Source organism: Pararge aegeria, chromosome 7, assembly GCF_905163445.1.
Source record: "Pararge aegeria chromosome 7, ilParAegt1.1, whole genome shotgun sequence".
Taxonomy (NCBI): Eukaryota; Metazoa; Arthropoda; class Insecta; order Lepidoptera; family Nymphalidae; genus Pararge; species Pararge aegeria.
In genome coordinates, this window is record NC_053186.1 from 16,585,449 (window position 1) to 16,603,049 (window position 17,601).

The 17,601-nt window shown below is 33.2% G+C and overlaps 1 protein-coding gene across 1 annotated transcript in view; it reads right to left on the reverse strand.

The window, feature by feature from the left end:
• Nucleotides 1-2,175: 2,175 nt before the first annotated feature.
• LOC120625173 overlaps nt 2,176-17,601 on the reverse strand; it is a 31,467-nt gene continuing 16,041 nt past the window's right edge. Inside the window, exon 2 of the mRNA XM_039892150.1 lies at nt 2,176-2,275. Coding sequence (XP_039748084.1) covers nt 2,220-2,275 — 56 coding nt within the window. The 3' untranslated portion in view covers nt 2,176-2,219. The remainder of the gene's footprint in view (nt 2,276-17,601) is intronic.

A 17,601-nucleotide genomic window follows, 5' to 3' on the forward strand; every position in this document is an offset into this window, starting at 1 on the left:
ACCGCATTATATAACTAGTAAAATATATTAATTGTATTATTTCTAATTATTAATAACAAATGAAAGAAAAACAATTTCAATCTAAAAAGGTGGTATATATACGTTTTAATAACTACAAAGTATCTAAGAGTAATATCATATTTTGGTTGAAATTTAATGATTTATTTGTTATACGTACCGTACTTGTATACGATTATAAGCATTTAGTAAAAAAACAAATATCACAAATATTTTTTGATATTACAAATGGACACTTCAATTTTATTCATTAGTATAGATCAAATCAGCAACTGCGGAGGTATGCAGGTTTCATCACTATGTGATAACAATAATACACGCGTAAATCGCGTTATATATTTATAGTCAGTAGGTACCTAATTAATATCAATTTTAGGTATTTTGTAAATGTGGCTCGCATATGATACACTTAAAGAAAATCCAACCAAAGCAAATGTGGCTAAAATACCTTTAATTACTAAGGATATTTAGCAAAAAAATATCTCACAGGCCTCTTAAGCACAGGGGTAAATAACGTCAACATCCTAATTTCAAGTTGGTACTGAAAACTCCTTGACAGCAAAAAAGTATAAAAACCAAGTAACTATTTCTGGACTCACGTGGGTATCGTTTTCAGTCCATGAAAATACAACAAAATTAAAAAAGAAAATGGACTGTAACTATATTAATATTTGGAGCAAAAATAAAATCGTTGTGCAGTTTACTAGGCTACACAAAATTGCTAATTCATTCAAGGGCAATTGTATATTATTTTATGACAAATTACCAAATGAAATCTTTGAGATGTCTCTCAATAAGTTCAAAGTTTATATAAAACGTAAGCTTACAGAAAAATCCAATTAAAGATTACTTGAACGATAAAAAAGCTTGGATGTGAATTGGTCTAGCTTCATAGCTCAATATAAATAAACTGTGAGATGGTAATAACAAAAAAAAAATACCCGGCTAAGTTTGTTGTGGGCTCTTCTTAGACCAGGGCGCGTTTGGAACCCCCGTAGCTTTAGGTTTAAGTTGGCGTACGAAGTTATCAACATCCCCTTACAATTATGTAACCATATATGTATGAACGCTTCATTAGTGCCTGTGATAGGTCTACATGAATAAAGAAATTTGGAATTTTAGTACCTCATACAACTACGAACCAAAGTAGTTCATCGTAATCAATTGCAAGCTACATCAAATACATTTGACACATTTTTGGAAAAACTAAACTTAACCTAACTTATTCCTATGGATATTAATAGGAAGCTTTTAACATGGTTCCATTCGAAGTTAAAAAAAAATATATTGCAGAGATCACAGACTAGATTCTACATAAAAACTTAATAATTGTTCCATTAATTAATAAAAAGGACGCTACTTTTTTTTAATTTTGACAGAAATTAATTTTTAATGGCCATTCATTGCCTTTACACATTTAAAATATTTATATTATATAATTCTGGCATTATAACCGAAACTGTTTCTAATTATAGTATAAGTTTTTGGGCATTACAATTAACTTAATTTTTATAGCTTATTTTTTTTTTTGTTTAATACAATACAAAGAACATAATTATATTGTTAATTTATCCTGTGGTTTAATATACTCATGTAGTATTAAACAAAACTGAAAAAAATCTCGTCATCTGAGAGGAAAAATCAGAAGGACAGGCTTGAATAATTCTCACTGTTTACCTATTTTATTGTCCTGGTCCTTTATTTAAATTTCCCAATAAAAATTGTATATTTTGTTAGCCTCGAATTTAAAAATAAGTATAAATGTTCGAAAAAGATTGTCTCAGAAAAATTATATTAACTTAATATATTTAAAAACCAAACTTGATATATTAACTTATTAATTTCACATGCACTCAATTATAAACATTTTTTTGTTAAATCTAAGTTGAGGTAAAGGTTTAAATAAGAGATCCTTTCCACATTTCATGTTATCATTCTTAACTAGATATATGTACTTAAAAAGAAAACTAACTGTATCAAAATCTGTCCAGGTCATAAGCGTAAAAATGGACAGACATCAGAAGAAACTAGAAATTCTTCGTAGTTATTTCAAAATAGATGTACGTAAGCCAAAGAAAGTAAACTCATAATATTACTAATAACTATTAAATAATTAATAAAACGGGTTTCTTTATAATTTAGAACATGATACAGACTACGTACGTAATTAAAAAAAATATAAGTAAGCTTTTTTAAATAAATTAATTTTCTTTGTCACTCGACGCACCATCCGCGTGTTTTCTTAACGTCCAATAATCTGAAACAAAAAAAAAACTGTTAGCTTAATTTAATAAATTACTATAGACGATTTCATTTAAACACTAGTGTGCGTAATGCGTAAAAAGTCACAATTTATTATCCCACTTAAAACATTAATGTAAAAAGAAACCAAGTTCAGTATCATAACCAGAACTTGGCTACTCTAAGTTCTAGAGCGGTTTCTTAAATCAATGTTTACTCCTACGCGAAACTATATATATATATATATATATATTATGTAAATTACAAACAAATCTTGATTTTCGGGGACAAATTAGACTTCTTTATCGAATGAACCCTAAGCTATACAAGTGAATACAGTACACAATCAGAACTCGTTATAAGGTATATAAAAATATCGATATCCTTGTCTAACTTATGTGTTTTGAACTTCATTAATTATTTAATTTCAACACATGGCTGCTCCCAAACTTGGTGGTGGTATTATTAATGTAACGTTATGTATTGTGCTGAATAAATTGCATTTGACATTTAAATCGAAATTGAAGTGTTATAAGTATTTTTTAAAGAAATATGTTAACAAGAACATAAATGTAGAAATGGATAAAAAAAAAACTTTCACAAAGTGGATAATAAGATCGTTCATCAGAATTATGATGAAATTCATCCTTTCTTGCCCTACCATCAGCTTGTATTGCAGTTGTCTATCAGCATCAGGCGAGCGAAAACCTGTCCTGCCAAATCGCTAAAAATAAACCATATATTTTTTTACCAATTTGTATAATCTTGCAGTAAAGTGCATTAAATATTGAACAGTAATAAAATATATTTTATTATAAATAATTAGCCGACCGAATGCAAAATGCGTTTGGGTTGTAAAATTTTACGACAATTTATCAACGTTTATGATTATTTATGTCGCTATAAAAATCGCGACAACAAAGGTAAAGGAATCGATGCCTGCAAAAGTTGTACGATTAAAATGATTTTGTAAAAAAAGCGATATTAAATTTTGTTCTAATTAATAAAATCAAGCGATAGCTTTTTCAATGGTTTTATTTATTGCAGTATATCCTGAATATTAGGTAGCACAATAAAAATAAAATTTATGCATAGATTTTTTTACATTATGGTAATCATATCTATAAACATACAAACTAATAAAATACATATTAAAAAACAGTTGTCTGTGATGTAGACGTCCACGTCCTCACTGCAATTTTAATTTTTTCTGTCCTGCGATAGATTTTGTTTTCGAATTGCCTTTACTTATCTTTTTTGTTTTTTTAATATATAAGTATACTACGACAATACATACATCGCCATCTAGTCCCAAAGTAAGCGTAGCTTTTGTTATGGGTACTAAGATGACTGATGAATATTTTCATGAATAATATACATAAATACTTATAATATACAGATAAACACCCAGACACTGAAAACATTTATGTTCGTCACATTTTCTAGTTGTGGGAATCGCCCACTGGGCCAATTGGCCGTCAAACCTTTTTAACCTTATGGGTTTCAATAGGATGGCGCGGGTCGGTGAGCCTTGGAATAGCTCTGCTATGAATAAGTTTGAGACCTAGGGCTCGAAGAATCAAACGGACCGTTGACCTAAGGGCGCATAAGTGAGGCCGAACCTCGGCTTAGACGACGATTGATAGAGCGTTGGGTTTCGGACGGTGATTAATCTGCACTCCTCCGATGATGGAGGTATCGAGGTTTCTGTCCAATATATGACACCGAGCTGAGGATGATGATGCTGATGAATGACATATTATATCTATGTGTAATTCACATATGATATCTGACGTTTTTATTTGCCAGCTTATTTGCTAGCTAAGCCTGTTAAGGTGAACCGTATTACGATTACACAGAGTTGAATTTAAGGCAAGAGCAAAAATGCAAGTGCATAAGTAAATTTGTGCTTTGTGTAACTTGATCGTGTGCGTGAGCTTAGTTCAAGGGCGGTTTTCCACGACACTAGTTCTGCTAGTATAAGCTATAAAGTTTAAAAAGTTCATTGCTCGCAAACTCACATAATAATTTATAGATAACTAAACGACACAAATACAGTGAAATAATACTTTCACAAACATTTTTATGCGAAGGTATTCTATTGCTAAAGCAATCTCTTACAACCTACCCTGGGGTTAAGTCTGCACTAATATTATAAAGACAAAAAACTGTAATAATCGTAAGATTTCAGTCTAAAATAATTTGTATAGAACGCCAGACAAAAAAACACTAACAAGCTCTTTTATCCGCGTGTTTTGATAAAAATTATTGTAAAAACTAACCGTTACGTTCAACAAAAATGATGGTCTTTAAAATATAGAAAAACCTATATATCATGAATAAGCCACAATAACAATTTTATGCCATGAATAATTAAAAAAGTAAAAGAAATATCACACATTATTAGGCATATTAGCAGCATTACAGTTAAGAACAAAATAAGTTATTTTTAAAATGTAACCTCCATCGCGCGGTTTGCACTATTAGTGTCATTTAAATCGAGTGGTAAGTTTACGTCTATGAGTACTTTTTAAATGATTTATTGTCATTGTCATCCTACTGATAATATAAAAGCAAAATTTAGAAATGGAGGTATATTATGGAAAAATGGACGGTTCCCGCGGAATTCAAATAAACCCAAAGACGGGCAACAGCTATTTATCTACTCTAAGATTACGTGACAAGTCAACGTTATAGTAAACAAGGCTTGAGTTTGTGCGATGTACGGAAGATCAGCGCTGGGTCCTTAACAAACACATCAGCAAGACTGGCTTTCTGACTGAAGACCATTTTGGGATCCCACCTTACCTATAATTGTTGTGTAGACTGTAAGTTGTATTCCAATTTTATTGTGTGTTGTGTGTTTTAAAACCCAAACAAAAGTTATTCTTTTTTTTTTTTTTTCTTTCAACAAAGACCATTTTAAAGCCTAGTATAGTATCGCTTCGTTACTGCAACGTCTCCGTTGCTGTTTACTTTGAGACGCCGCAGGTTTTATATTAATCTTATCAGAAATCAGCGCGTCTTGATTTGCACGTGATATTCTGTTACACGAGCGGCGTGGGTACCAGTTCTGAGTAACGCAACAATTGAATGCTTAAGAAAGGTGTTCGTGTTTATTGTATAGCAATGCATATTGATTATCGGCTTACTATGGATTTCGTAAGAAGGCTCAGAGTCACTCAGCTAGCGAAGAACAGAGATCTAACTCCACGTGATCAAATTAGAAATCATGCGATCCGTAGAACTTGTACTACCGACGTAGGCCTATATATTATAAAAAGAGTGTCTCTGATCCTTCTTATGGACCTCTAAGAAGGATCAGAGACACTCAGAGGGCGATCGAGATAGCTATTGCTGGGAGTATCTCTACCGGACCAAATCACAAATGAAGAGGTCCGTAGAAGAACTAGAGTTACCGAAATAGGTAATGGTTCGAGGGCTGATGGACGTTGGGGTCTCAAGGTGCTGGAATGGTGACCCATCACTGGAATACTCAGCGTTGGTTGACGCCCAACGAAGTGGACGGATTACAACAAGCTAGAAGCCTCTGAAAAAAATATTTGCATCCAAAGTTTTAAAACCATTATTTTGTTCAGTTAAAACAAGTGTCTAGATCACGAGTCAAATAGGTGCTTACATCACAGAATAGTCAATATTACATATTTAACAGTGCGTTCAGTGTGAATCTATAATGTATGCTTACTAGAGTGTACAATACCTAGATGCAGTAAAGCCATAGTAAAACAATTGCAAGCTCTATTTGATAAACGAGACAAAAGTAACTATCTAACCAAGTTAGAACGGGACGGCAACAAACCTGTTTCAAGCCGGTGTCTGACACAGAATAAAAAAACCAAGAAAAAAATAAAACATGGACGTATTTTATTAAACCTCGCTACCTGAGTTACGCAGTAACATTGTTGGTAGAAATGAAATGGAAGTTTTTTTAACACACACACACAACAAAATGTGGTTTACCGATCTTTGTTTGTTCCTTTTCGAAATTCGAAATTGAATTTGGAATCTTCGCATTTGTTATCTGTTGTCGATTCGAGGGTTTTATTGTGTTTTTTTTTATTTCGTTTTTAATTAATGTAAACAGCCTAAAGATGGGTATTTTTGATTAAATAAATATTTCGTATTGTTGTTTTTTTAAAGCATGTCGAGGAACTTTTTGCATTGTCATAAAGACAACTGCGAAAGTGTGTTTATTGGTGTGTCCTTCTTTCAAGCATGAGGATAGATGGAAAATCGAAGAGTTATAGAAACCACTTTTTATCAAACGTAATTTTTTTTTTAAATATACATTTTATTGCAGCAACAACTATGACTTAATACATGTACTCGTTATATCTCCCCGCTTTTCATCATTAATGCGAATATATATTCAGTTTTATATGTAATTGAATAAATAATTATCACCTGCACAGGACAAATATAAGCGAAATTTTGTTACTTGACCATAGAGGTAGGTATTAGGTAGATGTCAGATAGGCGGGTAAAACTTTGTTTTATTTTTTAGCACCTCAGAATTATGTAAAACAATAGCATTCTTACATTTTTATTTTTGATATCTTTTTTATCTCGATCGTAAAATATATTTCTTATTGCATTCTGATGATGTTATTGTTATTCTGACACTTTTATGCAATTTAATTTTAGGAAATAAATTCCAAGAAAAAAGGGAATTGCGAATTCCAGGTGTGGGGCTATTATGCACTGCACAATCTCTGTGAAAAGTTAAAGAATTTTGACGAAATCTTTTTCAGTTGATAATATTACGATAGTAATAATATGAATGAAGAAGTTTATTTGTATGTGAATATTTATTTTAGCCCTTCCTCTGTCCTGCGTGATTATAGACAAACCATTGGTACTGGTTCGCAAAACAGAGAACAGGTAGTAGCGTCCTCTGTACTACTACGGCTGCTTCTAAGGAAATTCTCGTGTTAATAACCTTCTTTAATAAGAGTGCCATAAACTACGATTTTAATCTTATTGTGTTGAAATATTAATACTTGTTTATTGACTTAATAAATGAGTTAGGTACAACATTACATTTGGTGTAACTTAGATTCTCCGAAGTGAAGATACGGCCTTACATCCAACAACAGCCTTCCAAGAAGCGCCTAAAGCGATACAGACGCAAATCATTAGTGAATTATAGCTGGAATTATTGAGACTTGATTGCTACTACTCATGCTACGGCTGTAGGTCTTTATTCAAATAAAAATATATGGATTCAATATAAAAAAACAAAGTATTTAAGCTTAATATATTAATAGCTTTCTACTATATAATAAACGACTTTATAGACTGTATGGCTATCTACCTTTGCCTTTGAAAATAATAATTGAAGAAGCTCTCTTCAAAATATCTATGGTAGTATTTTATAAAACAAAAATGTGATAGTAAAAATTAAAAAGACCTTTCGTCTTTATTGTTATGGCAAAAATGCTACATTTTCTTATGGTTCATCTTTTCTTACCTATGGTCACAGAATAACTGCCAAGGATTGATGAGGACTTCCCTAACTTTTATTAAACATATAGACACCTGACATTGGCTAATCTGTGTAAAGTCAGAAGAAAAAAAAAAGAATATAGTACTAAATAAGCTGTATGTTCATTGATCGTTGCCGATCTAGTATTTATATGTACATCATTTCTAAATTTTACGCATTTACGCACCTATACAATTTTTTACAAAAATATGAACCAATTATTATGCTGTATATTAATCGATCTTTGCCTTTGCATAGGAGAATGAGTTTTTGAGACAGCTTCTGTAGTACATTTAGTGCTTTCCGCAGAACTAAGAACATACAGAATCATCATTCAACTATTTTTGTATGCAGTGCATTGTGTCCACTAACAGTGAAAACGCGTCACATCGTCTCACTTAACAGTTTACAATGTTGCTAGTTCACAACCATTTATGCATTTTATAGTAAACGTAAAAACAGTTCAATAATTACTTTCAACATTAAACATTAGAGTACAATAATTACTTTCAACTGCTAAATAGTATCAAGTGATTAAACGTTTGTTCGAAAAACACTGCCAAAGTGGAGTCGTTTTTAATGCTTCAATATTCTATATGTTCTTAATTCTGTGGTGCGTTCTTATCACTATAGGAAATAGAAAGACGTGAGTGGTAGCATAGTTCTTTTCATCTCCTCTAGCCCCTATTCAGTGGCTTGCGCTCCAAACATGCACAAAAACACTGCATACCCTAAAATCGGAAAATAGCTCGTATTGGAAGAGGATTTTTTCCATTTTAGGCTATTTTCCTGCCGTATGCATAACCTGGTAAGCATATCAGTGCATGCCACTGCCCCTATTGTGTTTTTAACAAATAAATATACTACAAATATGCACACATCGCCATCTAGCCCTAAAGAAAGCGTGGCTTGTGTTATGGGTACTAAAATTACTGTTAAATATTTTTTTATGAATAATATACAGTTATAATATACAGATAAACACCCAGACACTGAAAAACATTCATGTTCATCACACAAACATTTTCAAGTTGTGGGAATCGAACCCAAGGCCTTGAACTCAGAAAGCAGGATCGCTACCACTCGACCGTCCACATTCCATTTCCATTGTATGTTTTTAGTTTTGGATAAATTCTCGATAATTTTATCTTAATTTTAAATTACCGAAAGTGGTAGAAAAGGCTCAAAGAGAAACTATTGTACAAGTTTTCGTATTTTGTAAATAATAAGGCTTAAGTAAAAGCTTGTTTTAATATTTAAAAAAGCTCATGTTCCTATAGCGGACGCTTTCAAATTCTATTTTTAATTTTAAGCTCCCATTTAAATGTAAGTAAAAACGAGTGTCTCTACCACTGGTTTAGAAAGCAGAATATTTTGTACAAGTTTTCTTAAAAAAAAAAAACTTATAAACACGCTTTCGCAAATCGTAATATGTTATTTAGATCTCACGAAACCCTAAAAGTTAGTATGTACTTTTACACTTAGGTATTCTTTTTGTTGTTTTTGGCCCTTGAATGTTTAACGTCCGCGTGTAGTCACTAACAATGTTTTTTTTCTTTCGACATGCTTTACTTTATGCCCGATACATGTGATTTAAACCAAGCGAGGCATTTGAAATTAAGTTTACTTTTCGCTTTACTTTTTTAACGGACTTGAAAAAGGTTTCTCAATTCGATTCTTTTTTTTTATTTGCTTGTATTGACAACGATTTCTTCGAAGTTTCAGATTTCATAGCCTTTGGTGTAATTTGATACTAAAGTTATGTAATTTTTCTCTATGTAATGTATATTTACGTATTTGTGTTTTTCAACCTGTGTGTTAATCTTTATAATTACTTTTATATGTTACTATCGTGCTGAAAATAAAAAAAAACAAGCTGAAATGTCTCTTCTATTGTTTGTTTGAACGCGCTGATCTCCTTTACCAAGTAGTATTTATAAAATATTATTTTCGTTTGACAGGCTAACTTAGGAGCGGTCGGGGTTTATTTGTTAGGATAGCGTAGGAAAGTTCGAAAGCATCCGGCTCCCCTTTCATCTCTCACAAGATAGAAAAATGTATGTTAAATGGAAAATGTAACTTGTTGATGTTGGAAAAGAGCAACTGCTGAGTTTCTTGCCGGCTTCTTCTCGGTAGAATCTGCCTTACGAACCGGTGGTAGAGTCACTACAAACAGTCAGACTTGACGTTTCAAAAGTGCTCATATTAGGCCTACTTGAAATAAATGAATTTTTCAATTTTGTAGAAAACCTATTAGAATTTTTATAAAGATGAAATCGGGGGAAACCATTACTAATAAATAAATGGAAAAATCTATGCGTATTTGAAATAGTAGGTGGGTAAGGTATCTATTATGGGAACATATTTTGTCTTGCGTTTAAAAAAAATAATCAGTTAATTCCAAAAATCTAATCTTAGTTCGTCGCAAAAATCCAATATGGAATATTAATAAAGATAACCTCCCTGGCGCAGCGATGAGCGCTGTTGTTTTATTTTGGAGGTCCCTGGTTCGAATCCCGGCCGGGAAAATTTTGTAATTCTTAATTTTTGATTATTCTCTGGTGTGGTCTGGTGTGAGGCTTCGACCGTGCCTAGTTCCCACCCTATCGAAAAAGACGTACCGCTTAGCATAGAAACAGATTAGAGGTATGTGTTTAATATAACTGCCATACTCACTAACAGGTTAGCCCGCTACCATCTTAGACTGCATTATCACTTACTATCGGGTGCAAAAAAAAATAGAGTATCAAATATATAATAGGTAAAAAATAATTAGCAGAACTAGATTTTGTATACCTAATGCAGAAATAATTATAATATTTTGTACATAACCTTTTTAATAATAAATAACAAAAATCGCGTCATAATCTAGATACATTAAAGAATCTATGTTACACATAAGATTTGCATAAATTATTCTATAGAGCTTAGACATTAATATTGATATATTTTTTTAAAACTTAAATCGGACGAAGGCAGTTATTTTTAAGGTTTGTTTACTGGCACGGTTTCTTGTTTTGCATACATACACCGTTAGGTTAGGGTTCTTGACCTTACGATTGTAAGTACGACTAGCTCTACACCGCGATTTCAGCTGTGTTAAATTGATAAAAAACATATGGGTACCTTTGAGATATAAAGTGACAAAAATCTGGTGGAATGAAAATCTGTCTAACCGATAAAGAAAATTCTTTCCAAAATGTTTACATTTGTAGGTTTAAAAAAAAAGGAGAAAGTAAATAATACACGTTCCTACGTTGTTTTATAAAGATTTATATTATTATAATAGAAAGATCGGTACTGGTACGTGGTCCTGCCTTGAAAATTAAAAAAAAAACTTTTATAGTTATGGCAACTCATTACACTAATCAAAAGATATTTAGTTATTCATATTAAAACATAATAATAAAATTTAAAAGTTAATCTTAATGTTGTTTATTATTATCTATATTTAAAAATATAACTAATTACCATGGTATGATTTATCTATATAAAAGTAATTTTATGTAAATAAATACTCAAAAAAATTACGCTTGTTTTACAAAAATTAAAAAGTGGTCATTATTTATTTGAATGTGTTTAAAACCATTTGTTTGATTACCACCCAACAAGTATTTAGTTTTTACGTGTAGGTACACGGATTCTTTTATTTTATAAATAATAATAGGTTCCAAAAAGAGTTTGTAGATACTCGATTCATTTATGATTAAATATTCATGAGCAAAGTCAAGTTAAAAAGATTGCATTCAAAAGTCAAGTTTTATAATTCCCCGGCACGTGCTCGTGCCTCGAACTGACAGAGCAAGTTCCAAAAGATACTTGACAGCTGTCACCAATATCCAAAGTGGATTATCATATAGGTATGTATGTATATAGCAGGTGCCACGAAAAAAGATCTCTGCTTGGAACAGTGGTCAGTTTGAATACAGTTTCGCAGAACAGCGTACGCTGTGGGCTTAAACTGGGTCACTCCCCGCTTAAACTAATGTACAACTCTAGAAGTTTACAATAATTGCCTTTGGTCTATTCTTATGGGAAGCTTCGGCCATTGTTAGGTAATAGTTTAAAACAATTCACTAACTTCTGCCACTACATAATTATAAAATTTTCTAACATTACCAATCACACTAACATTTATTTATTTATACTCTTCATTTGTACACCACTCAGAAAAACGAGACAAAAAAAAGAACAAACACATGAAGAATGAAACAGGATACAAAAGGCGGCCTTATCGCTAAGTAGCGATCTCTGCCAGGCAACCTTAGGATTAGGAAAACTAAAAAGAAAAACGAATAGGTGGGGTACACTATTTAGTACGTACATACAAATATCTGCATACTAATATATGTATTAGTAGTAACCAGATTACACAAATGCATATATTAGAAATTGCCCAGAGAGAAGAAGGAGAAGAATAGTCGTCTTTTCTGAGCGAGATAATGAGCCTTAAAGCATTTCGTGTCTTTACCGCCGAATAAGCGTACCTATCTGCAAAGTCATAAATTTTAGAAAAGAAGGTTTATTTGTATATTTAAGTAAAGCTGCTTCTAGATATTTTTATTGTCAGTTACACTAATTTGGCGGTAAAGGCTCGATTTGTATATAATTAAATGCCCTTTGACTTCATTAAACTAGACTATTTCCAAGAGACATTTGCTGCAGCTGACCGATCTTGCCGATATACAACTGTCAACACAGGCATTCTTATAATATAAGATCTACGGTTTTGCGTGGTGGACAGCGTATATTGAAAACTCCTATAATTAGTAAAACAATACCCAAAATACACTTATATTTAATTGTAGTAAACGCCCGATGCGTCGTTTGCGTATATTCAGCGTAATTTTTACGTGACTCAACTTATACTGCTTGGTATGTATCATATTGTTATGTCTGTCTGCCACTCGCCTAATATAATAACATTTGATACGTACGGTGTTTGTTTTAATTATAAGTTTTTATAGCCACCAACTTTGATTGGAGCAGCGTCGTGGTCGTAAGCTATATACGTCTAAAATAGCATCTGAATGGCCCGTTGACGCCGTAGCAACCCCTCAGGTGGTTATCGGCAAGTGTCCATCCGGAAATCTATTGAATATTCGGACCTCGGTCCCCGAGCACCCGCTCGGAGGAATAACTTCCTTGTTACGGAGCGTATCACCATAGCCCCGTACAATGATAAATAAAAAAAATACTGTAAATTTATTTAGGGATAACTGATTATATTGTTTCGATATGTTTCAATTATTTATGCAACTAAAAGTTGTAAAACATACTAAAAATGGGAAAGTTCCCTGAGCGGCCACGTAGCATTACAGGTCGCGTTTTAGCTTGCAACGTTCTGAAATCGAATCTGGTCACGCTGTTAAGATGAAAACTCGTATGCAGTTTTCCTGCACCTTAGTATGCGAGCCTGGTGAACGACCGCCCGTGGCCTGATAACGCTTTAGAGGTTATCCGATAACAATCACACGCACACACATACACACATCACGAGCACGGTGTCATGAGATGTATTTCGTAACTTATATATTAGCAGGAAAATGAAATGGTTTTTTCCGACATCTTGAACCAAGAGTGTTTTCTTGTCAAAGGAAAATATTTCCTGAATGCATCAAAAGTGCCATTTATAGGCCACTTTTGATGCATTCAGATGATGGTGGTAACTATTTTTCATCTTACTAAACTCTCGTAGCTTACGAGAGTTCTAAACGCGACGTGTTATTAGTAAAAGCCCACAACAAACTAACCTTTCATGTAGGCTATGTTAGTTTCTTTGTTCCACAATAACTCACAAATGTAAATTTTTTGAAAAATTTAATATAATGCAAAATAGTTGAACTTAATGGGCATCTAATGATTATCGAACTGATACAGTTTAACCTAGTACTTTAAATGCACGCTAGATGGCGCTCTAAAGAAATTATTGACTTTTCGATGTTTTATTCTTTTTACATCGAAGTCAAAACATCAATGTTGTTCATCTAAACTTCCATGTTTATGAAACATCGATAAACATCGATCATCCCTAGTGTAAACAATACCAATAAATGTTAAATGTCAGATTTTTGGGATACTGTTTACCTCTAGTCTATGAATTCCAATTTCAAAACTACATAAGAAGACTAGGGACCAGTAAAGGGACGAGCACCAGTAAATTTACCCTATTACCTTACTGAAACAAGTCATACGTATTTGGGATTCCTAAAAAATTCCCACAAATATAACCAGCGCATAAAAATGATCCGCAACCACGATGGTTATAACATTTCATCACGACTGAGTTAATATCAACATTTTTTTTCGTTACTTGCATTCGTGTTCAATATCCCAAATCAAAACCATACGCGTCGGCATTCCATCGGTATGACAGTTCAAAACTTAGTTTACCTACCATACAGTAGGGCTTGCTCCCGTTATGTTGATGATTTGGTCGTTGAAAACGTTCCTACGTGCAAGTGGCATAAAATAGAGATAATGGACTTTGCCACCGTACTTCGGAATTCTCTCATCCCATCCCAGCAAGAATGTGCTTAAGTCATTATGTATATATTTGTACACGTTACGTTCCAACTAGATTCTTTAGTCTTTACTAATATTGTAAATTCGAAGGTGTTTTTGTTTATTTCTTTGTTTGTGTTTCTTTCACGCCCAACTAAGCAACCAATCAAATGTAATTTTTTTGAGAAACTACGTCCATTTGAGGTAGCCCTCCACGTTCTAATTTAAATACCTAGACTTGAGTGACCTATAATACTTGTTTTCAATTTTTTTTTCTCTTCTGGCTTTACACAGATTGACCTATTTTAGGTGTTTAAAATTTTATATATTTAATAATTAAATAATATTCAAAATCTAGTAATGGTAAGGTTTCCATTTTCAAAATTCTGTCATTAGAACAGATAAAAATATTTAAGCCGGATATTTGACGATGCTAAAAAATATATAAGTATGTAATATAATTTATAATAATTCAATGAATGCACCTGATTCGGCATTCCTAAAAAGCTACTTTGCTTCGTTAGAACTTACTTACGCTCAATGTATTTAAATACGTTATTATAAGCCTTATTAGCTATAGTTAGGTTAGTAGGTATGCTAACACGAAACACAGGTCAGAAACCGGGATGCGTACCGTACGATTGCTAAACTATGATCCATAATCTTATTCCCTGTTTATGGTGTTTATATTTATGGCGAAAGCTTTGCATTGCACTCTTTTAAGGTTATAACACGAGCCTTATCAGTCAACGCAGGGTAATGAATAACGTGCTGTCAAATCGAACGTAATGTCTGACAGCGCTACTACATTATCCGTGTAACACTTTAGAACGAAAATATTTACACAAAAAACAACTTTATTTCATAGTCGTAAAGGTGTCGAATTGTACGGTTGCTATTTGCAAGAATATTTTGTCATTCAAAATATTCTTGCAAATAGCAACCGTAAGTCGAATGCAATAAGGTTGCGTTATCATTTATCGGAAGCTAAGCTTTCGCATAAGTTGCGTGCATTGGTATCGCGTGGATATTTTTTCAAAATTGGAATATCCCGGATTCCATTCTAATTTGCTAAGGCAGCTATTAAATTTTGAATTTAGAATATTTTGGTGGTGCAGACTCTTTATAACAATTTGCATTGTTTGAAATCCGCATATTGATTCAGGATATTGTTATGTTAAGACGAATATTTTGAATTTGGAATGTTATTGGTTTCCAAATCAATGTGTGCCGCTCTGTGTCCCCCTGAGGCATGTGCCTGTAATTACACTAGCAATCTCGCCGTTCAGAATCGAACAGAGTAGTAGTAGAGCTTTTTGTGACAGAGCTCTTCTGGTGCTTATTTCTGCCGCTAAGCAGCATTGCTGCAATAATGTGTTCCAGTCTGAAGGGCGTGGTTGCCACAGGGCGGCATGTTGCAGGACGTGCTCCTTGCATGCCCTGTGAAATGCAGCTCTGTTTATAGGCAATTGTATTCCACTTACCATCAGGTGGACATTTGCTTGGTTCGTCAAGTACTACCATAAAAAATAAAATAAAAAAGCGATCACATCAATGCTGCTAAGCAGCATTGATGTGATCGGCAGAAATAAGCATTTACAACAACATCAACATAAGGTGGTGCATCGCTGGACGAGATCTGTCACTAAAATCTCTAGGTACTACTAAAAGTAAAGTACACGAAATTTTTTTGATATTGAAATGTAAACGTTATCATCGACTAGATACTTAGCGAATTTTGCAGAAATTGAAAACAAAAGCAAAATAATTTTAAAGATTTCACGTCATCAGAACAAGAGTACATTTGCGTGATTTCGAACAGCCATGGATACATCAGGATTATTCACGCCATATGCATCTAAGTTGGCAAAACTTGTTCTGAGGAAAAACAAATTAAATTCGTATTGAAAGGTCAATCCACTTTGACCCAGGATGTTCACACTCGGAATGACGCGGCGTATGATGGCATACCTGTGCATCTTTTGCTACTTGATATGAAATTTAAAAAAAAATAGCTGGTCTGGTATCTGGCCTACCGATATTTTGCACGAATTAAAAAGTAAACATTACTTTTTTTGTACTTTCTTTCCCAGCTGTTCTTTTACTTATCTCGTATTTGTTTTTTATCATTACCGGCGTGTTACATGAGAACGTTTTAGGCCACAGTCCACCATGCTGCACGGCAACTACATTTCGCAAGCCTTTGAGAGAACGTTAGAGAAATCTCTGAGGCATCCAAAATATCAGTTGTAGGAACACATCTGAGGTCTCCTCACGATGTTTTCCTACAACTGTTATTTTAATGGCTCAAATAAAAAAAATAGAGGTGTACGAAGTCGAACACTAGGCTATCAGCATCAACATATATGCATCGTCATATAAACCCATTACCGGCCCACTGCAGGGCATCAGTCTCCTCCCACAATGCTGTCCCAGAGACTAAACCTGATTCCTGATGAATGTATGAAGATCATGCGCGACTGTCTGGAGTTTTGTGTGAGTTCGGCGTTAATATAGATCAATAAATCTTTTTATTGGTTTTTATTTTTCTTTTTAATATTGGTTTATGGCGAAGTATTTTTTTTTGTTCTTTTTTTATATATTTTTTTAATTAGTGTAATTGGCTTCTTTCAGTTCTAATTAATAATAATAAATTAATTAATTAAATAAGGCCGTAGTCCGCGACGCGCGCTTGCCTATTGCTCCACATACTTTTGAGAACATTATGGAGAACTCTCAGGCAGGCCATGTGTGAAGATCATGCGCGACTGTCTGGAGTTTTGTGAGAGTTCGGCGTTAATATAGATCAATAAATCTTTTAATTCGTTTTTATTTTTCTTTTTAATATTGGTTTATGGCGAAGTTTTTTTTTTTTTGCTCTTTTTTTTTTTTTTATTTAGTGTAAGTGGCTTCTTGCTGTTCTAATTAATAATAATAAATTAATTAATTAAGTAAGGCCGCGCGCTGGCCTATTGCTCCACATACTTTTGAGAACATTATGGAGAACTCTCAGGCATGCGGGTTTCCTCACTATGTTACCCTTTACCGTTGAAGCAAGTGATATTACAGTTGCTTAAAACGCACATAACTTCAACCAATAAACGTAAACTAAATGCATATAAATTGTAATTTGTTTAAATAAAAATAAAATTTATTACTAAATAAGGTACAAGTAAAAGCACTATCTTCTAATACCGGCCGCACCGGGCCGGAACGGAAATACTGGGAACAAAAATAGTCCCATTAAAATTCCGTGCAACCTCCCGGAACGGATCACTGTGCGTGACGAATGGGGGAGCTTACCACTGTGCCCTATGGACTATGGTATGTAT